The sequence below is a fragment of the Carettochelys insculpta genome, chromosome 1 (assembly GCF_033958435.1).
Source record: "Carettochelys insculpta isolate YL-2023 chromosome 1, ASM3395843v1, whole genome shotgun sequence".
NCBI lineage: Eukaryota > Metazoa > Chordata > Testudines > Carettochelyidae > Carettochelys > Carettochelys insculpta.
This window is the reverse complement of record NC_134137.1, coordinates 220777368-220799994: the sequence shown is the minus strand read 5'-3', so window position 1 is coordinate 220799994 and position 22627 is coordinate 220777368. Positions and strand designations below refer to the sequence as shown.

At 44.2% G+C, this 22627-nt stretch overlaps 1 protein-coding gene across 3 annotated transcripts in view; it reads left to right on the top strand.

Annotated features, from left to right (window-relative positions):
- NME7 (NME/NM23 family member 7) overlaps positions 1-22627 on the top strand; it is a 179194-nt gene that overhangs the window by 49679 nt on the left and 106888 nt on the right. For all 3 annotated transcript variants that reach the window (XM_074999849.1, XM_074999865.1, XM_074999858.1), the window contains exons 5-7: positions 4643-4693; positions 11265-11472; positions 16388-16493. In XM_074999849.1, the coding sequence (XP_074855950.1) occupies positions 4643-4693; positions 11265-11472; positions 16388-16493 (365 nt within the window). The remainder of the gene's footprint in view (positions 1-4642; positions 4694-11264; positions 11473-16387; positions 16494-22627) is intronic.

Sequence of the window (22627 nt, the reverse complement as noted above, 5' to 3'; positions counted from 1 at the left end):
CACTTTCTTGTTTTTATGTTATTTTCTCTGTAGATAACTGAATATCCAGTGAGCCACTTTATCTACTTTGCATTTTGCTTATCCTGAAGAAGAAAATCCAAGCAGTTTAGATAAGATTTAATTTTTTATTACTGTTTGCTTAACTCCCTTGCCTGCCTGACAGATTAAAAATTATTATGAGTGAGGCCATTATTGGACAAAACAGAAATGTAACACTTTAAAGACTAACTGAATCTCATTGGATCTGAAGAAGTGGGTCTATCCCATGAAAGCTCATCACTGAATAAATGATTTTATTAGTCTTTAAAGTGCTACATTTCTGCTGCTTTGTTTTGTTGTGGTACAGACTAACACGGCTACCTCTCTGTTACCATAATTGGACAGTCATGTTCAATGATCTAGAGCAATGGCTGGATATTTGCAGCTTTCACAAGACCCTGCATTTTGTCTGTTAGAATTGCACCATATTCTTTGTGATGACATGTAGTAAAGCCCAAGTTCTAATCCCAAATATCCATGTAGGTTGGCTTGGCCAGATCAGCTTCAGCCGTTTAGTTTTTGGTTTTGATTTTTGTTAAAGGCGCTTATTGCTGACATGTGCCTGGCAGACCTTTTTAACCCTGATTAAACCTTTTGTAAAATCTGTTGCTTGGATATGAAAGGAAGGGCAGGCCTATGTCTTGATAAGTCAGTTCTTCTTTCTCTTCAGCTAATCATGTCTCTAATCAGCTTTGTGTCCAAAATGAATCCACCTTTCTGTGCTGTACTGGTGGGGATCTACTGACAGAGAATGGGAACTAGGGATACAACTAACAGATTTGGTTTTGTATTTAATGCCATAGGAGTTGTAGTTTTTATTTATTTACTTACTTACTTATTGACTAAGCAGAAGAGGTGCGCGAATACTTGAAAACAATATCCACAGATACAGGTTGAACCTCTCTAATCCAGAGTGCTCTTATTTGGCAACATCCGTAACCCAGCATGATTTTAGTTTGCTGGACAGCTACATGGCTGGCTTGACATGGCTTTTGCTAAGTTTCCCACAATCCCATAAAGTTTGTTTACAGCCACCAGGCCTGGCTGTTAGTGTTCTGTGCTGTTATTTAGCTGTAATTTACCCCATCTGTCTTCTAAGAGCCCAATAAGCAGAAGTAGTGTTGGTAATGCTTAGACAATATTGACCTTCCATTGACAAGAGGGTGGTGGGGAGAGAAGGTGGACACCAGAGGCCTGGAGCTCCAGGCAGCGTGGTGGTCTGGGTGTTACCAAGGGCTGACTGCCCTAGGCTCTGTATCTTCAGCCATTGCTGCTGCTGGGCCCCTCTCCCACCTTGTCCTGGGGTCTGTGATGGCTGTTGACCCTGCTGATGTAGACTAAAAATTCACACAACTTTGTTTTAAGATGGGAAGTTAATAGGGAAGTACACAACAGCATGACTTCCCTCCAGTGCTACTTCAAACTCCTGTGCCTGGTGGTGTCCTTGTCAGCACTGCCTCACTTCAGCTCCACTCCTCGTCTTAACAGAGGGTGAACTTCTGACTTAGCCTGTGGTCCAAGTGCTGATGCTTGGCCATTACTGGTCTTCAATTCAGCTAGCTCTAATCCCCAAGGGAATTTGGATTTTACCATGTCCACAAACTATGTGGTGCACTGCCCTAGCGCATGTGAACAAAAGCCCTGAGGAGTGTTGCTGGGCCCTGGGGCAGCAGAAAGAGAGCACCACCCCACTCTACTCCAACCCCACCTTCTACTGCATCCCCATCCTTGACACAGCTCTGTTTCTGGTCCCACAGCAGCCCAGCCTGCAGCCAAGGCTGGGCATGGAGATGCACCTGGCTGTTGGTTCCTTCTCCAGCTTGGGTCTGCTTCTTGCTCCAGCTTTGGCTAATGGCCCTGACCCTGCTCCCAGGACCAGACCTACTGTCAGCTGTGGCCCCAGTCTTGGTCCCCTTTCCTCTCTCTGTGTACCACCCCACTCCCACCCCTGATTTCCAAGGAGAGTGGGAGGGTGCACATAGGAGTAAAGAGGCAGCTTGACTCATAAAAGTTTGGGGATCACTGTGATAGTGTCCGAATCTGTTGCTTTCCAGAATTCAGAACAAAGAAAGAGCTATTATGAGTTAGTGCGGGGTCAGCAATGCCCAGCACAGCTGCGAAGAGTGGTATGCGAACCAGTTTTCATTGGCATGCGAGGCAGGAGCCCAGCCACGCCTCCCCACACCCCACCCAGGCAGCTGGGAGCTTGCTCAAAGCCGTGCTGCCTGCGGATTAACAAAAGGCCAGTTAATGCTGCTAGCCACCACCTGAACGGTAAAGCTCTGCCTCTTTATTTATTAATGAAACTGTTGAAATTAGGACTGTTAGTGACTTTAAAAAGTTTCACAGGCACTTGGACCGTACATGGAAGTCAAAAGGTCAAATTTTGGCACTCTGCCTGGGAAAGGTGGCTGACCCCTGAGTTAGAGAATTGGAGTTGGGAAGCTGTCCAGCATCTAGACTGAATTTAGAGACCCTCCATGAGTTCTCTAGATCAGGGATTCCCAACCTATGGGTCAGGACCCAAACAAGGTTGCCATTAGATTTGTTAAGGGTCACCAGCTGGGGAGTTCCCAGCTGCGTGTGGCTGTTAAAGAAGCCATTTGCAGTTTCTTAACTCTGCTGCCTCAGGCAGTTGTCTATGAATAGACATAGGTGCCTTCTCCAGCAGCTGTCTCTATCACTAGAGATGGCAGTTATCTGAAAGCTTAATACCTGAGTTAATTGGTTTTAATGACTTACCTGCTGGGATCAGGAGGGCTGGGGGAGACGCCCAGCCTAGCAGCCCCAATGAAGAGGGAGGAGGGGGAATGTTTAAGGCTGGGGCCCTTTAGGGCTGTGGTAGGGATCTGAGGTTGGGGGCTGTTTGGAGCTGCAGGGAGGGTGTCTGAGGTTGGGGGCTGTTTGGAGCTGCAGGGAGGGTGTCTAAGGTTAGGGGCGGTTTGGTACTTCTGGAGGGGGTTAAGCCTGGGGGTGGTTTGGGACTGCTGGGGGAGTTTAAGGCTGGGGGTAGGGGTGGGGTGGTGGTGGCTTGGGGCTATTTAAAATACTGCCATGTGGCCCCCAGTGTAAAAAAAGTAGGACCCTTCCCCGCCTTACATACTACAAAGGCTGCTTCCATGTCTTTAATGTTCGTAGTGATCCCAGGCAAGCCACTTACTAGTGTCTGGCAGTAATTTTCACCCTCTCCTTCCCCGCCTTCTGCCCCTCTTTCTCTTCTGTGTAGCTGATTTCTCAGTTTACATTTTTTTTTCTGTTTGCGACTCCCCTCCAGCCTTAGGGTGTGGGATTTAAGCTGGGGGCAGGGGGGAGTGGTTTGAGGATGAGTTGTTCGCCCACCACAACCCAGGTTAAGTATAATAATAAAAAAAGTAAACTATAATAAACAAACTTATTATTTTATTGATGTATTTTCCCTTTTTATGGAATAACTATTAATAGAGAAAAGTGAGGGGGCACAATTTAATATTCTTGCATCAGGTGCAAAATTAGTTACTTACGGCACTGCTCTCCCAGCTCCCCCCATTTTTGAATTGCCTTGGGTCACCAAGTCTTTCTGAATTGTCAAAAGGGGTCCCTGTCTGGAAAAGGTTGGGAACCGCTGCTCTACATGCAGAAATCTCAGTGGTGCCAGCAGGAGTTACATACATAGAGCTGTTGTGGAATACTAGTGAGGAGAGGAACTTGCTAACCACAGGGGAAGGTGTGATGAGAAAGTCACTAGCTGACACAGCTGAGATCTTAGTAAACTGGTTCAATTTAATGACAATGTTGGAAATCACTGCATTACAGCATCTCAATCAAGTGGTGAGGAAGCAGTGTGTAGCAATTTGTGTGTGACTGTAGTGAGTTACCAAAAGTAAGGAAGTACCGTGGGTGAAAATCTTTCTTCATATTTAAAAAACAAACAAAAAAACCCAACCCACTACCACCAAAGCTGAACAAACAAAACCCCTCTTTCTGAAATCTGGAGAACACTATGATATTTTATGCCCTGGAACACTTGCAAACCATAGGTAGATACCAGGCTTTGAAAAGTCCTTTTGTCTGACATCTCAGGACAACCAAAAATATTTATCTGGGCAAGTAAACCAGCTATAGTCAGGCAGATTAGCTGCTGCTCTGCAATTAAAAATGTGGAAGCATTGATTTGACAGGCATGTCCAATCGGAGGATGAATTATGAAAACTGTGAAATAGCAAATGGTACATGGAAGGTGTCTAAGGGCTCCTGTTTGCCCTTAGTCATGATACAAAAACATAGGGAGGATTAATGAATCTGAACAGCAGTACGTTTAGGACAAGTAAAAGGAAATCATCTTATATAACATGTAATTTATCTGTGGCACTAATTGCTACAAGATAACCGTAGAAGCTAAGAGCTAAGTAGAATTCAAAGGCAGACACAGCAAATTAGCAGTTTTTCTGGGTAAAAGGAATATGAAGAGTTGCCTTGATAATGTTAAAAAAAAGTATATTAACCACGATTCTTTCGTGCATAAGCCACCCACAAACTATCTGGAATTTGGAAGAAACTTCCCACATTACAAACATGTTAATAATTGTTCATTAATGGTTCATATGCTTTTTAAAATCTTTTCTAGGAAAGAAGCAATGGATTTCTATGTAGATCATCAGTCAAAGCCCTTTTACAAGTAAGTGCAGACTTTTGAGGTTGTGCTCATTTACTGTACAGAAAAAGATTGACCTAGAGAACTTTCTTCACAGCGCATGGCATTCATTTCAGATGCCTGTGATACTAAAAGAATATGGCAAAGCAAGAAGTAGGCTCAAGTTTCAAGAGCCTGTAGGCAAAGTTTGTGTAAATCCCATCCAACCTTTTAGGAGGGATCCAGTTGTCCTGTGTCTAGTTCCATAGCCCCATGTCCCATCAAGTGCCAATGTATACCTCCACCCTATGAGATGTGAAAATGATCCTCACAGGAAAGAAGTGGGAGAGGGAAAATTTTCAGCTCTGGAATATGGCTTGCCATCAGGGTACCTGATACTCTTAAGGTAGCAAATACAGGTTGCACCTGCAAGGTCCCGCACCCTCGGGACCTGAGTGGTCCCAAACCAGGGATTCTGTTAGACCAGGGGAGGTTTCTGCTCCCCTGCTATCTTCAATCCCTACTCCAGGACTCCCCTCCAGCTCTCAGCCCTGGCTGTTGGCTTTCCAGCCTCATGCTTCCCAGCTGCTGGAGTGGCTCCTGCTCCTGGCCTCTGAAGCTCTCCAGCCACTGGCACTCCCTGGCTGCTGGAGCTCCGTGACTCTCAGCCGCTGGAGCCTCTGGTTCTTCAAGTGATTGCTCATGTCCATTCCAAGTTGGGTGTGCGTGGGTGCACACCCAGTCACTGAAAGCTTTTTTGCATTAGCCAGTAGCCATAGAGTCGGTGCGACACCCCCTGGAGTGGCGCTGATATGGCAACCGATATATGCACCTGCCACCTCCTCCCGCCACTCAGTTCCTTCTTGCTGTGCTGCTGGTTGTTGGAGCTCTTGTTTTCTGTGCTCAATTTTTTAGCTAGTAGCCTATTGTAGTGGAAATAGTTCTTGAAGAAGTGTAAATAGTTTTAGTACTTGAGAATTAGTCTTAGGGCTTGTCTACACTACCTCCCTACTTCAAAGGGAGGATGGTAAGTAGAGTGTTGGGAGTTTATTAATGAAGTGCTGCAGTGCATATGCAGCACTTCATTAAGCAGATTCTCTCCTCCTCTCCCCCCCAACGTGGCAACTCCAAAGTGTTAAACTTGGAAGTGCTGGCTCGCATGTAGCCACGGCTCACCCACCAGTACTTCATAGTGCCTGGGGTACTTCGAAGTCCCTTTACTCCTCAAAATTTTGCAAAAAAAAAAAAAAGGGAAGGTAATGTATTCCTGAGTCTGAGCCAGGTTAACTGTTCACCGTGTAGTGGACAAGGTCAACCCTATTAGGCAAGCTTATGTTATTTTGTCATGCAAAACAAGAAATTGCAACTGCCAGATAACCAACTGCAGCACTGTCGTCATGTTTCTGAGCAACTAGCTAATTGCCACAGTAATTGTCACCTAATTCTAGAAGCAGCGATTGGTGTGTGTAGGTGCAGGTATGTTTCCTTCTGTGCACTGCAGAGAAGTGACCGTAGGAAATGTCGGACTATAATAAAGCTCTTAGGAAAACACCGATATTGGGTTGTTTTTTGTTTTTGTTTTTGTTTTGTTTTGTTTTGTTTTTGCTGAGCAAGTCTGCATGAATTAGCTTATAAATGAACGAGAATGTCTGCAGTGTTATTTCATGGATTGCTGAACTAACGGCATGCTGAGAAACTATAAGCCCTCTATGCACTAAGATGTACCTTGTCAGCAATTCAGCAATGCTTGATATCTGTTCTTTGGCAATTTGCTGCAGTAAGTGAAATGCAAAAGCACCCTCATGATGACAAAATATAAATTGTCATATCCATTTACATATCACATTTCATTAGAGATTTATTAACATTTCTGAAACAGGACTTCTTGATTTAATTGGCAAAATCGGAAATTAATGAAAGTTTACAGAATAGCAGGGAAAAGTAGCCATTAACTTCTTGGGGATTAGATGTTAATGTTAAATTGTGTATTTTATACATGCATTAACATAAATAAGTAGATTGCTAAGTAGAGGTTTTCAAATAAATAAGGAACATTGAGAATATTTCTTTTGAACATATGTCCCCTTCACCCCCACCTTCTTTGAGGTCGTCATATCTGCCTTACTCTTACCACCATCACGAGTACAGGAGACACTCCATTTCTCGCTCCTCATCCCCAGATACTCGAGCATGCTGCTGCTGTCACACCTATAGGGGTCACCAGCAGCAGTACCACTATCACAGCAGATCTTGAGATCTTCTAGTACCTACAACATTGGCTGGCAACCATTTATATGCTCACGAGGCACACAAATCATAAACGAGTATCCCCAACCGCATAGGTAGTGCAATCCCTGCGGTGGTGGTCGAGACCCAACAATCTGCTATCTGGAGTCCCCTTTCACCAACCTCAACTTGCTGTATCCATAGCCACTGATGCATCCAGCGTGGGCTGGGGTGCGCATATGGGCGACATGTCAGTCCAGGGCCGATGGTCCCAACAGGAAATGGCCCTTCATAGAAACCTTCTGGAACTAAGAGCGGTATTCAATGCTTGCGAGCACTTTCTGGCTCGCATTTTAGGGGCCTGGGAAAGAATATTTACTGTCAATGTTACCACAATGTATTATATAAATTGGCAAGGGGGGAGTGAGTTCCTCCTCTCTTTGTGTGGAGGCCCTCCAATTACAGAACTGGTGCATGCAAAATTGCATAACACCGGTGGCCTTATACCTATCTGGTGTGAACAATGTCACACCCCAGTGCCTGAGCAGACAATTTGCACCAGACCAAGAATGAGAGATACGATCCAATGTTCTGCATCCTATTTTTTGGTCTTGGGACATTCCATCCATAGACTTGTTTGCAACCTGCAGCAACAATAAATGCTGCCTTTATTGCTTCAGAGCAGGCATGGGGTGGGGGTCTTTTGGCAATGCTTTTCTTATCCCTTGGAAAGGTCCTCTCTTATATGCATTTCCCCTAGCGGCCTTCATCTACAAAGTGTTGGAGAAAGCCATATCGGAGGGAGCCAATCTGATCCTCATAGCTCTGGCATGGGGTCGACAACATTGGTCCTCACTCCTGCAATGCACGTCAGCATGTTCTCCATGATCAATCCCTATCATTCTGAACCTATTCGCTCAGAACCATGGGTTATTGTTGCATCCACAACTGCACGTGCTTCACCTCATGGCTTGGCTGATAATTGGTTTGATCCTTCAGAGGTCTTGTGCTCTGAACAGGTCAGACATGTTTTGATGCACAGACGGTGAACTTCCTTGAGAGAGACTTATACATACAAATGTAAATGCTTTGCGGCATGGTGCTCCACACGGCGTGAGCACCCAGAAGAAACCCCCATACAATCCATTCTGGACTACTTACTTTGTCTTAAACAAGAGGGACTTGCTCTGCCATCATTAAAGGTGCATCTAGCAGCCATCTCAGCTTTTAGACACACAACAGATGGTACATTGGTATTTGCACTCCCAACTGCAGTGCATTTCCTAAAAGGTCTCACCAACCTTTACCGTCTTCATAAACCTATACCGCCTCCTTGGAGTCTAGACCTAGTTCTGGATATAATATCCAGACCTCCAGTTGAATCATTAGTGACTATTCCGTTATGTCCTTAAAAACAGTGTTCCTTTTGGCTACCACATCTGCTTGTCGAGTTAGCAAGCTGGCTGCCCTCATGGTCTCTCCCCTATATACAATATTTACCAAGGAGGCAGTGACACTTCAGTTGCCTCCTGCCTTCATCCCACAGGTTGCTTCCAAGTTCCACTTGAATGAGCCAATCATACTTATGTCTTTTTACCCGAGACCACATAGTTCCAGTAGGGAGATGAGACTGCATTCTCTGGATGTGAGAAGAGCTTTAGTGTTCTGCCTAGAAACAGCAAAGCCTTTCCGAAAAACAGACAGGCTATTACTGTCTCTTGCACAGAAATCTAAGGACAAGGTGCTTTTGTCACAGAGAATATAGAACATTATCACGTCGTGTATAACTACGTGTTGTTTTTTGCGGAAGACAGTATTACCTGTACCTCCTAAAGCTCACTCTACTAGGGCGATAGCAGAATCCACAGTCTTCTTTAAGGGTGTCCCTTTGAAGGACATTTGCTGCGCAGGGACGTGGTCATCTTATGACACTTTCGTCAAGCATTGTGCCATACATCACCAGATGGCTGGAGACATGAGCCGCTCAAGCGCTGTGCACTCGGTGGCTACTGACGTCTAACTCTGGTACCCACCTCCATGTTTTGCGGGGGGGTGGGGTGGGGCGCGGGCGCGTGTGTCACTGATATGTAGTCACCTGATATGGAGCACCCACGAGGACCACTCGAAGAAAGAGAAGTTACTCACCTGGGTGGTAACGATGGTTCTTCGAGATGTGTCCCCCGGGTGCTCCGCTACCCACCCGTTCTCCCCACTTCGGAGTTTGTCTTATGTCTTTCAGATGTGTATTTCTGAGGCAGCTTTGAGGAATTGGCTCCGACCGGTTTGCGCAAGTGACTAGAAGTGCACTAAGAGCCCTGCGCACTTCTGTGCAACCGCAATCCAAGTGGGAACTGTTTTGCAAATCTCTGATCTGCGGTGCCAGGGTTGGCCCAACACCTAGTATAGAGCACCCACAGGGACACATTTCGAAGAACCATTGTTACCACCCACGTGGATAACGTCTCTCTATATCACGATGTGTATGGGTCAAGAGAGCAAAATTAAGATTACATGTGTTCGTTCTTAACTTCGGGATTTCCAGGTGTTTGGGTCATTAAGCATGCATTGTTTGTTTTCCTCACTTCATTTCTCTTTATTCAAATCTTTCCCCACAACATTTGATGACTTCCACCGTACCAAGAAATTGTGAGTTTGTGATACAAAGAGTAACATGTTTTGTTTTCCACTATCTATTGACTTCTCAATCCGTCTGTTTCAATGTGAAGATTGCAGGGAATGAATTATCTTTATCTCTACAGATTAAACGGCACTGAGCGCATTGTCTGGGTTAAACAAATTAGAAATTATAATTCTAAAATTACAGTAAATTTTGTTCTTACCTTACTTTTTTCCCGTTGATCGCACGATATTTTAGGTTGTTATGCTCAAATTAGAGCAAGGCTAATAGGGACTTCTTTCACTACAATATTGTTTTTCAATTTAGTGCAAGGCTGATTATGAGCCATGGAGGAGACAGTCTAGAGGGGGAAGCACATGGGGGAGGGGATAATGAATGTTTTCAAGTAAAACTTTTTCAGTGCAGGGCCTCCCTCAGATGGGAGAGAGCGTGCACAGGTTGACTGTGTGGCACTCTGTGAGAGAGAAATTAATTGGAGAGGATGGCAAGTCTGGATAAGAGGTTTAGGGGTTGATGAAGGAGGCAGTGGTTTCTAATAGGAGTGTTTATGTTACTTTCATGAGGAAAGAATTACAGGCTGAATAGTCTACACTAGAGCGTAAAGTCAATTTTAAGGGAGTTAGGTCAATTTTATTTATTTTGTCTTCACTACAAGTATCAGTAGGTTAATTTTAAGGTGACCTAAGGTTGACTTTTCTACTCCAGCTTTTCCACGAGGAGTAACGCCAAATTCAAATTTACAAGGTTGACTGAAAGCTAGAGCAGACACAGCGTTATTGTTATTTTATTGGCCTCCAGAAACATCACACAATGCCCCCCAATGTGTCCATTCTGACCATCGTTTTCCCTTCTGCTGTTCTCCAGGTAAGCAGGAGGTGGAAAGCAGGAATCAGCCAAGGCTCTCTGGCTGCCCCCTGCACCACGTGGCTGCCCCCCATCATGCAGCTGCTGGGCTCTCATGCTGCCTCATCTCCACATGGCTGCTGGGTCAAAATGAAATGAATCAAAATAACACTGTCGAAATGAAGCATTTCAACAATACCAAAAATAACTTTTCAGTAGATCCAAACTGAAACTTTTCAGATTATTATTTCTGCATTTTACATTTCTCAGGACTGGCCCACTAGTGTTGTAATGGTGTGTGCCAGGGCCAGGCTGTGGAAAAGTGGTGTGAAAATACATTTGGCAGTTTGTTTTCAATGGGAGTAGGGAGTGAGGGCAATTCACTCTGGGATGATGACATCAATCACCCACAACCACTTGCAGCACACTTTTTCCCCATAACACATAGGCACAGAAACCCAGAATGCAATGGGGGTGCAGGAACTGGAGGATAGGTACCCACAATGCACTGCTGACACAGTCAGACTTAGCAAAGGTAATGGGGAACGCTATGTTGACTTTCTAAATGTGTGGACACTCACCATTGACTTTATAACATCTAGTGGTATAAAGTTGACTTAATAAATTTGACTTTATTTCCTAGTGTAGTATAGCCCCAGATGGGCACCATGTGTCTATGAGGTGGAAGGAACACTTTAGAAAGAATGGCTCATCAGTGATCTTTTGCCTCCACTGTCCCTGCCATATCTTATCCAGTATTTCTTCCTAGCCTTGTGCTACACATCATCAGCACCACTTGTGCTGTGGGCTGTTATCCTTTCCTATAACATTGGTGAGAGTTGAGAACCAGTCCACAGATTTTATTTTCTGTATAGTGAATTCTGTGCTGGTTTTGTGTCTTTCCTGCAGTGAGCTTCTCCAGTTTATTACAAGCGGTCCCACTGTTGCCATGGAAATTTTAGGAGATGATGCTGTATCGGAGTGGAAAAAGTTACTGGGACCTGCAAACTCTGTGGTGGCTCGTTCTGAAGCCCCAGACAGCATTAGAGCAATGTTTGGAACAGATGGCATAAGAAATGCAGCTCATGGCCCTGACTCTCTTGCTTCTGCTGCTCGAGTAAGTTTTTTAAAAGATACATTTATTCATTATGTTCATTTGCTAAGTTGTATTTTAGTTAATCTGCAGTCAGTACAGAAATCCTTTTGTTTTTTCATTTGCATTTAGTGCTGAATTAAATGTTGTACAGTGACACATTAGTAGGCAGACTTCATCCACCATGCAAATAGCATCTGTGCAAACTATACTGCCTACATACTTCCACCCTGGCATGAATGGACTAACTTAAAAAAATTTGTCCAAATACACTGAAACCAACCCTTCTGCCTCATTCTGGGCAGAATTCAATTATTTTTTATAAATGCACCAGTTATTGACGTTTGTATGTATTTGCTTTTAGATTTCTCTATATTTAAATGTTCGCAGTTATGGGAAATTATGGGGAGGCAGTCAGACAATTCTTTAATGACAGCAGACATTGAGTTTCAAAAGTGTTAAGCTTTTATAAACTGTAAAAACTCAAGTGGTCAATGTCTTATGTCAGAACAAAGTAAATAGAGTAAAATACCCTGAAGTGAATGAATGCCCGCTCTTCCTACTCATTTGTAAGTCCGTTTGTTACAAGCCTGGATTTGATCCCTAACATCTTACTTTGCGTATGTGCACATTTTCATTATTATTCAAGAAAATATTTTATTGGTTTGTGTTTATGCTAAAATAAACCTTTGCTGATTTTGAAACACAGCAGGAGCTTAAACTTTGTGTTAATTATGCAGACTGCATGGCTTAGCAATATAAATTCTAAAAGGCAAGGAAATAAGCAGCTAAATCATTCAACACCCCATCTATGTTCTATTCATCTCTTCCCAGCCGCAGTTACTTCCTTTCCACTACGCACAACCCACATACTGCAACTGTCATCCTCAGTGCCATCCTTAAGGCAGTTAGGCCTTAGCATAGCCCAGAGCACAGTACTGGCCCCCACACTTAGACACCACACTTAGAAGCCACACAGAGTGGAGCTCCTGTGGTGTTTCAGAGAGACCCAGAGCTCTCATCTGCCACTGCAGATACTGCAGCAGCAGTGGCAGCTGGGAGCTCTGGGCCCCTTTGCAGTAGCCCCCCTTGCCTTCCCACTGTTCATGGGCCTGTCCACCAGCCATGGTGATTACTAGTCAAGAGATGCCCAACACTCCCAGTTCCAAATTTTCCTAAAACTGTGCGCTCTGTAAAGTACAGCACTTTTTTGGATCCTTCAAAGGAATAAGATGATTCATTTGTGCCGCTAAGGATACAGTGTTCAAAGCTTATCATTTTAACTGGAGTTAACAGTGACTTCCATTCACACACACAGCTCTGGGATGCTTTAGATTAAAAGTAAAACAAGTTGATTGGCAAAAGGAGACTGGGTTTTAAGTGAGTCCAGGAATGAAGGGTAGATTTGGAAATAGTCAAAGTGAAAAACACTTTCTGGAGGCTAACAGCTTTGTCTATAATGGCAATTTACTGTGCTCTAACTTTCTTATTACAGGTGTGAAAAAAACTCCCTCCTGAGCATAGTAAATTATAGCTCTATAAAGCACCAGTTTAAACAGGCTCCTAACACTGTAAACTCCTCCTCTTGTGGAGGTGGTTTACCCTGGAGTGCTGGGAGAGCTCTCGCCCAGTGCCCTTGCCATGACCACACTGCTGTGTTAAACTGCTGCTGTGGCAGCACTGTAAACTTGAATGTGTAGATAAAGCCTAAGACTTGACAAATCTACAGTCTTGGGTCAAGGTCAGAATTTTTATCATGCCACATCCTGGCAAGATGGCTGATCACCGTGTTGGCCAGGATCTCCTACACAAACAAAGTGCTAAGTTTCTTTGTTGTCTTAGGTGAAAGATCACTTGGGGTTCTTGTCCCTTCTCTGTTGTTTGAAGTTTTGAAAATGAATGCTGCTTAAGTTGATTGCCCCAGTTGTGAGGGAAAGGTGTCCTGGACTCTGATGGAGAGAGCTCCTGACTGGTGTCTTCTACCCATGGGAACTGATATGATTCCTGCAGCCCTCCTCCCTCTGCCATGATGTTGTGGTTATCTTCCCCCTTGTTGCCTTGATGCTTTTGTTCGCCTCTTGTGTAAATATATTTCCATGGTTTCTTAACATATTCTGGAAGTACTTTTGAGCAGGGCAGAAATGTGTTGCTTTGTGTTGTGTGGAGGTAATGTCAACCCTGCCTTGCAGACACACTTTAAGAATGTAATTTCCAATGTGCTTGTAATTTTGCATACATACACCACACAATAACATTTAATGATCAGTATGTTGTTAACTTTCTATAGATCTCTTATCTGGCACCTTTTAGGTACAGTTTATGATATTAGCGAGGTAGTACACTGAATTGGTCAGGCCAGCTAAAAATCACAACCAGATGCTAGTAAGCCCCTTTGTCCCAGTGGTTGTATGTGCTTGTGGGTTGAGTATGTAAGATTGAAAGCTTGGGTTGTCTTCACTTGGAGAGATGAGAGTCAAAGTGTGGTCCAGTCTCCACCTAAAACATAGGGTGACCTAGATGTGTCATTTGGTTGTGTGAAAATTTCACACCCCCGAAGGATGTACTTAGGTCAGCCTCTAAGCTCTGGTGTAAACACAACTAGGTTGATGGAAGAAAGTACTTCTGTGACAGGAGAAATACGTCCACCTCTACAGCAAGTTTCTGTTGAAATGGCATAGTTGCATTGCCTCAGCTGTGCTGCTGCAGCCCTTGTAGTGTAGCTACACCCTGTATTTCTGCTCTGGAATACTGCCAGCGCAGTTGAAAAGCACCCTCTGAAGAAAGGCTGTAGGAAGAATTATCTGTTAACACAGGATTTTAGTTAGAGAAGTAAGTGCATGTTTTCTGTTGATAAGATTCTTGCTTTACTTTTTGTGCATTTAATTATTTGAGAAATGCTACTTTTTGTCATTATAGTAATTACTTTTGAAAGGCCAGCTATTTTTTTAACTCTCCTTATAACTGAAAATGCTTAGCTTGCTGTTTTGGTAGACTTGCATATAAATTTATACAACTTTTTGCTTTTTTTTTTTTCTTCTTTACCTTGTGAGAATTATAGTTTATCTCTGACACAGCAATTAGGGTTATGAATTTAATGGGCAGGAGCCATACAATTGTAGATGGCTACCTACCAGATGCCAAAGAAGTTAGTAGGATTCAGCTTTTAATATGGTTTCAGCATTCTGTGTAAATGTCTTGGACAGGAGGAGTAGCTAACAGCTCTAGGATCATGGCTCCCAGTGCTGTTACCTGGTTCACATTTGTGCTTTATAACACTAACTTGCTATGCTGTGTATGTGTGTGTGTTTCACACCCCTGAGCCAGAACCTTACAGCACTGCAAAGTGCCAGCATAGACCTGGCCTTACTGTTCTTTCAGGAATTTGTTTTGTATATAGCAATTAAAATATTTATGCGGTGTGTATATAGCACTTGTAAATATTTTCTCTTATTTTGTTTTTTCCTGGTGTTGTGGCCTATGGAGACTGCTGGTTTTATTTAAAGTTAACAGTAGTCAATAGCAACAGAGCAGAATAATTTTTGAAACATGCTCTTCACTATCTATAAGAAGATCTTATACATTGACCTGTTGCCTCAGATAGATGTAAATACTTAAAATAAGCATACACTTGACAGCAGCAAACAAAAAGGGTGTTTTTTCTTTTCTTTGAAAGAAATGGTAAGTTGTGGTGTTTGGCCCTTTGTTTAGATAGGAATCACAATCATCATAGAAGCAAGGGTTATTGAGTAGGAAAATCTAATTTCAGCTTAATTCCTTCTGAAATGCAGTACTAAGTAACGGAGAGAGAGCCCAAGGACATTAGGTTTAGCCTGAGACTCTTATACAAGGAACATGTTTGTGGTAACATCTTCAGGTTATTTCCTTTAAAAGGACATTACTCAAATTCCTTTTTTATAAGTTGACTAACATACCTTACTGCAGGCCATTTTCTGGGCGATTTGTTAACATTCACTGGCAGGTTATTCTGAGTACAGTGGATGAAGTACATAGAAGGAAGGCATGGAGTCGTCAGTGAGCAAAGGAAACAAAAGGAGCAGCTGGAAAAGTGGATTGATCAGAACATGTGCTGGGATGTTAGGTTTCTGGGGTCCTGCTCTTTGGTGCAGGGCTATTCTGCTTACCCTGGCAGCCAGAGCATGTGGGTCTGTGTAAATCCAGAGTATGCCCACATCCTGAATACTGCATGCAGATGCGGTCATGCCATCTCCGAAAAGATATATTGTAATTGGAAAATGTTCAGAAAAGGGCAACAAAAATGAATAGAGGTATGGAACAGCTTCCATATGAAGAAAGATTATACATGTGGGACTTTTTAGCTTGGAAAAGAGACAACTAAGGAGGGGATATGATTGAGGTCTATAAAATCCTGACTGGTGTGGAGGAAGTAGATAAAGAAATGTTGTTTACTCTTTCTCATAACACAAGAACTCGGAGTTACCAAATGAAATTAGTAGGCAGCAGGTTTAAAACAAACAAAAGAAAGTATTTCTTCACATAATGCACAGAGGATGTTATGAAGGCTACGAGTATAACAGGGTCTCAAAAAGCACTAGACGAATTCTTTGAGGATAGGTCCATCAATTGGTATTAGCCACAGTGGGCAGGTATGGTGTCCCTAGCTTCTGTTTGCCGGTATCTGGGAATAAACTACAGGAAATGAATTACTTGATAATTACCTGTTCTGTTCATTCTCTCTGGAGCATCAGGCATTGGCCACTCTCCGAAGACAACACTTTGGGCAAGGTGGACCTCTGGTCTGATGCAATATGGTCATTCTTATGTTCTTAGATATAGGTGTTCTTATAGTACTATATCACTGGATGAGGCTGAGACTATCACAGAACAATACTGTGTGTTCTAAAGATCTGAGACGTGCAATTATGTAACACTAAATATTTTGAATTTCATTTAAACACAGGAGCTGGAGTTGTTCTTTCCTTCAAGTGGAGGTCGTGGTCCAGCCAATAGTGCAAAATTTACAAACTGTACTTGCTGCATTATTAAGCCTCATGCTGTCAATGAAGGTAGGTAACATGGGTGTGATCGTTCTGATATTACTAATTTGGGGGAGTAAAAGTTTGCAGGGTCAGGAGGATGTATATTTCACTACTGACTTGGAAGTGTGGTGTTAAACAATCACAGCATTTTACATAATTTATTCATCCTAAGCTTTCTGTCCTCAGAGAGCAAATCATTTGGATAAATTCTATGTTAGACTGAGGAAAACAAAAGCAAATATAAATCTCCATGAAAGAGTGTCACTCACTCTGTAACAACCATCTCAAATTGCCTCAGTCTTCACATAACAAAAAAGGTGCATTACACGGGAGACAGACTTAAAACATTTTTTCCTAAATCTACTTATCTGCATACACCACATTTATGTCCAGAGTTCTTCCACAGTGTGTGTTTATACTTTAATGTCAGTACAGTAAACCCTCGATTTAATGGGCTAATGGGGGAGAGGGGTGTTTGTTAAACCAGAATGTCCATTAAATACAAGGGCTTACTACTCAACCACCCCCACTAGGCTCCCCCAATCCCTCCCTCTCCCTCCCCCCGCCAAAAAAAAAAACAACAAAAAAAACACCTGGGATTCACCAGATCGCAGCTGCTGGAGCCAGAACCACTGGAACCTGCCTTGCTGCTGGAGCTGCCAGACTGCAGCTGGGACGCTACCATACGTGGCTGGAGGCACCCCGCCACACACAGTTGCAGGAGCCTTGTTGCGCGCAGTTGGAGGCGCCCCACTGCACATAGTGACAGGACCTCACCACGTGGCTGGAGGCACCCCCTGCACACGGCTGGCAGAATCTCACTGCATGGCTGGAGGCACCCCCCTGTGCATGGCGTAATGGACCTAGCCACGCAGGTGGAGGTGTGTTGCCGTGTGCAGCTGGAGGGGTCACTGCATTGCCTGGAGAAGCTGCTGCTCCTGTGGGAGCCGTCACACGCTTCTCCCACCAGAGGCTCCCTTAACTTTTTTTGTGTGGGGAGGTGGAATTTAGGATTTTGCAGACCCTGGTGGACTTCAGGAAAAATGGGGTTGTCTGTCGTTCCCATAGTCTGCTAAATGGGCATCCATAAAATCCGGGGTTTACTGTACTTAGGAAATATGAATCTTATAGCAGAAGTTTGAGCTCCTGTTGAACAAAAAATACTTGAATGTAAAGTTGTTTCAATTTGTAGCTCAATGAAAACACGTTAATAATGTCATCTGTGTTGTGGAATGCCGTGTTGTCATGTGCTCATTAGAAAAGCTTGATGTCCACACATAACCACAGATAATTCCACATCATTCCCTGGCTTTCAGCTGAAGCCATCCAAATAGGACCAATGCTTACAGTAAAATAATACAGTGTTTTGGCTCTACGTGCCAAAGATGTTTGTATGAAGATGTAATATGTGAGAGATAGAGACCTTCCCAAGAAGTCTTCAGGGCACTGCATCGTTTTAGGCATACCTCCTTTGTGAAAGCTGAAGAGGAAGCAGAGGAGGGGCAGTAGTGTTCTCTGGCTCTTAAGTGGGGTAGCTGGAAAACTTGCTGTAAACAATGGCTTTTCCAAGAAAGAGTCTTGAGCCTGCTGCTGCTAACTTGCCTTTTATCTCTGAGGCCTTGCATAGTACCTGCTATTGAAAGCTTGGCTATGCAGCTCAGACAGAGTGATTTGGCACCAGCAGCCCAGGGCTTTAATCATAGACAGATTGGCATATTCGCTATTGTAAATGTTTGATGAGGGCAAAAAAGCAGCTGGCAAAATTGTCATACTGAATAAGTTTGAAATTACAAAATAAAGGGTTTGAACTAGGCTTTTTTTTAAACTTTTGTGGATAATTATTACCTAAAGGAGTACATGGCTGTTTCTAATGAAACATCAGGAGTGCCATCCCTTTTTAGTCCTCTTCTTTTGACATTCTGCATATCTTTAAGTCCCCACCTAGGTCCTTTTGTCCTCTTTCTTAGTCTCCATACAGGCCTTTCTATGTTGCTAATGGACAGATCTTGCCCCCTAGTCCACAGTAAGCACCATAATTGGAGTGGCTTCACTGGGAGTGGGTGACAGGGAAGTGTTTCGGTGTTGCACGGGATGAGTGTACACCTTTGTGTGAGGTGGAACCCACCTTAGCAGCCAAAAAGATAAAAGGACTAGGGTCGAGTCAAGTCAGAAGATCCATTACACTTCTGTAGTACTTTCTCTCCCACCCACTGTAATTGGTTGGTAAGGCAGAAACATAGCTGCTACACATCTAAATTGAACAGCCTCTTCTCTCTACTTCTTTCCCATCCTGCACCCTAGTTCAGACCAGGAAAACAAGTGAGAATGATGCAGTTCAATTCCTGCCTTCTTTGTAGCTTGCTTAGGCTCTCCATTTCCTCTCTGTTCTCTCCAGTGTCACTTTTCTGGTGCGAAACCCATAGGTTATGGCAACCTAGAAAGTCATGAGCTTTTAGAAGCGGGTTTGGGCAACTCTCCAGAAGTTTGGGGATTAGGCAGACATTTGGATATGGTGGAGGGATGAGTTGCTTGTACCACAGTGGGAGCCACCTTCTACCTTTGGTTTGGAGTGTCTCAGGGAAAGCAACTATTCTTCAACTGTTCAGCCTAAAAAGAAAGGAATCTTTCCCTACATGGCCCACAGGCTTCTCTAGTGCTCAGCCCACTTAACTGGGCCCATAATTGACTTGTGGCTCCTGATACTGGGGGGAGCAAACTAAAGGTGTGGGACATGTGACCATCCCACGTCTCCACCCAGAAACCCTCTGTACCTAGTCTGATGATACTGCATTGTCCCCTCTTCCTCACATTTATCAGGGGTTCCATCCTTCTGCTGTCTCCCTCCTCTGGCATGTGGAGTTTCAAGAGGTGCTCTGGGGTAGGGGCTGGGGTCTCAGGTTTACCTTGGATGGCTCTGGAACAGCAGCACTTAGGCTCCCTGCCTGCCTTTCCTGGGGCACTGTGCTGCACTCTGGAAACAGCCAGCAGGTCCAACTCCAAGACTGGACAAAGGCAGGCAGCTCTGCAACGCTGTGAATACTGCACTCACCTGCAAACACTGCCTCTCCCCCTGTCCCCACACACCATTCTTGTCGGCTTGGAACTGGCCCATGGGAGTGCAGAGCCCATTCTCAGGGTAGTGAGGCAGCATGTAGAGCCTCAGGGCCCCTCCACCATGGAGCTGGACCTACTGGCTGCTTCTGGGGTACAACATGGTGCCCTAAGACAGGTAGGGAATAGTCCCCCTCAGCTGTGCAGCACTTCCAACCTGACTTTTAAAAGCCTGGAACCATCATGGTCCCATTTTGACTGGGTGTTCTGATTGAAAACTGGACACCTGGTCACCCTGCCTCCTACGTGCTGCCTATGACCAGGCCAATTACTGGGGAGCGGATTTAATTCCTCTGGGCCTGTCCTCTTATGGGCCTCCTTCCCCCTCCTCATTTAACCTAAGATGCAAATAATAGCAGTGCCACAGTGGCATCTTGATTACCTTAAATATAGTGTTTTATATTACCTTGTATCCTGTGATGAAAGAGCCTGTTGTAAAGGGCAGTGTGCCAGCCTTGAACTTGCTGTTGGGAGCTTTAGCTCTGAGTTTGTTTTGCAATTAAATTCTCAGCTTTCAAGATGCATAAACTTAGCTTTCAACACCTATTGATTTTGCTTCAGTTAGAGTTTAGCACATGATTTCCCAAACAGGGGGCATGAAGAAATTCCGGGGGGTGGGGGGTGCAAGGTTACCCAGCTCCCTCTGTTTTCCCCCCCAACCCCAAGAAAGAGCCAGCCTTTGCTTCTGACACTCAGCCCCTGCCATTTCACATGGGCAACCCAGCTCAGCTGCTATAAAAAGCAGGCAGCCAGCAAAGGCCCACTTGGAACTAGCTGCTTCCTGCTAAGGTGAGCAGGTGTGGGTGGGGGAGAGGAGGAGGATGGGGTTGGGGGGGGGGTCTAGCAGTGCCTGGCGTTGGGGGAAGGGAGGGGCTTCAGCGGGCATCAATGGCAACGTGGGTCTCAGGCAGCTGGCCAGCTTGGGCTGCACCAGGCATCCACATGGTGGGGCCTGTGCCATTAGCCTGGATGGTCCATAGTTGGTCTCCTAGGATTTCCCAATTTATGAAGAAAATGCAGTGTCATCCATCTTTCACATTAATTTGTTTCTCATGTTAAATTATGTTTTTATTAAATTTTTGGGCCAAGAACAACTATTTGTGCTTAGTTTTAATTTTAAATAATATTTTATATTAATATTTTGTTTATTTTAAATTATTTAATGAATTTTTTGTTAAAGCGGGGTTGGATGATGGTAAAGAGGTGATGGGGTGTGAGGGTTTCTCAAAAATCAAAGGGGGGACGTGATGCCGAAAAGTTTGGGAACCACTGGGTTAGCATATTACAGTACTTTGTGATACTTCACCTTCCCTTTAGCATCTGAACGTTTACCCATAACCACAGCCATGGGCTGAGACAGGAGGAGGTAAGCAAGCCACTTAAAGGGTTATCTGCAGCAGTTGGAGCGATGGAGCTGATGAGCCACTTAGGGAGCCTCTTTGCCAGTGAGATGAGCAGAGGGTTGGGAGATAAGCAGGTGAACCCTGGCTTCGGCCTGAGTAGCACAGGTTGAACCTCTCTTGTCCAGCACCGTCGGGACTGGATGAGAGAATTTGCTGGACTTCAGGAGGCCAATATTGTCTAGCCATTACCAACACTTCCACTGCTTACTGGGCTGTTAGAAGACATTTAATGGTAAATTACAGCTAAATAACAGCACAGAACACTGAGAGCCAGGACTTGTGGCTGTAAACAAACTTTTGGGACCATGGGCAACTTGGCCACACCTATGATAAGTGGTCATCTGGCTAACTAAAATCATGCTGGATTATGGATGTTGCTGCGCGAGAGAGTTTCAGATTAGAGAGGTTCAACCTGTAAGTGCAGTAGCTGCAGAAGGTGGAGAGCAGGAGGAGGCAGACAGGCCTCATCAGGAGGTGTATGTACAGGTGGGGAGAGTTGTAGGAAAATGGCTGAATTACTTAGTCTCAAGAAGGCACAAGGATTAGATAACATTAGGTGGCACATCCCTTCCTCATTTAACCATTGAGAAATTATTAGGAGACCAGCAACATCTCTCCTCGTAGAACAGTGAACATGGATAACATGGGAGCTAAATAAAATGTGGTCTGATTGGCAAAGTTGCATGTGTGAGAGGGCATGATGCTTTGCAAGCGGACATTTCACTTTTTGGCACAAAATATCAATGCCTCTCAAAAGCCTCTAACTTTTCTAATGGGTCAGGGGCTGTGTCTACACTAGCCCCCTTCTTTGAAGGGGGCATGGTAATCAGCCTGAGCGGAGAATACTAATAAAGTGCTGCAATGACTGTGCAGCACCTCACTAGGCTAATTCTCCCCACAGCACACTGGAATGCTGTGTAGCCGCGGGCACGTCAAAGTACCCGTGGCCACATAGCATGCCAGTGCTTTGAAGTTTGCAACTTCGAAGTTGCTGTGGGGAGAATTAGCCTAATGAGGTGCTGAATATTCTTTGCAGCACTTCATTAGTATTCTCTGCTCAGGCTGATTACCGCGCCCCCTTCGAAAAAGAGGGCTAGTGTAGACACAGCCGGGGGAGTGAGGGTAGAAATATGACCATTGGAGGAAAAAGGCAATCCTGTAGAGCCTTCCGGCCCTGTTAGGAGTGGCATGGACAAAGACACTGAGAGACAGATTAATGGAGCGTCAGAGCAGCAGAAGTTTTCAGACAGCAGGGAGAGACTCGATTTCAAATTGTACAAGTTTTTAATCTAGAGCAACTAAAAATAAGCCTTTCCAGTTTCCAGGCTTTGAACATGATTATCTAATTTCCATGAACATAATCAGCTCATTACATGAGTACAATGATGTGCAGTTGTATCAAAACATTTAAGTGCTTGAGCTTACAGAGAGGTTTCTGTCTTCCCTACCCCTGCGATCTTTGATTGAATTTATGATACACTTTCTGATCCTATTCCCAACTGATTTTTTTCCCTGCAGACTTCATATGTTAACGTATTGCAGAAAAATGGCACGCTAAACCTTGTGTTGGAAGACGCAGTTCAGTTTAACTATGACTGAGCCAGGGAGCTTTTTTGTGGGCTGAGTGGCTATCAGAGTCTTGAATCT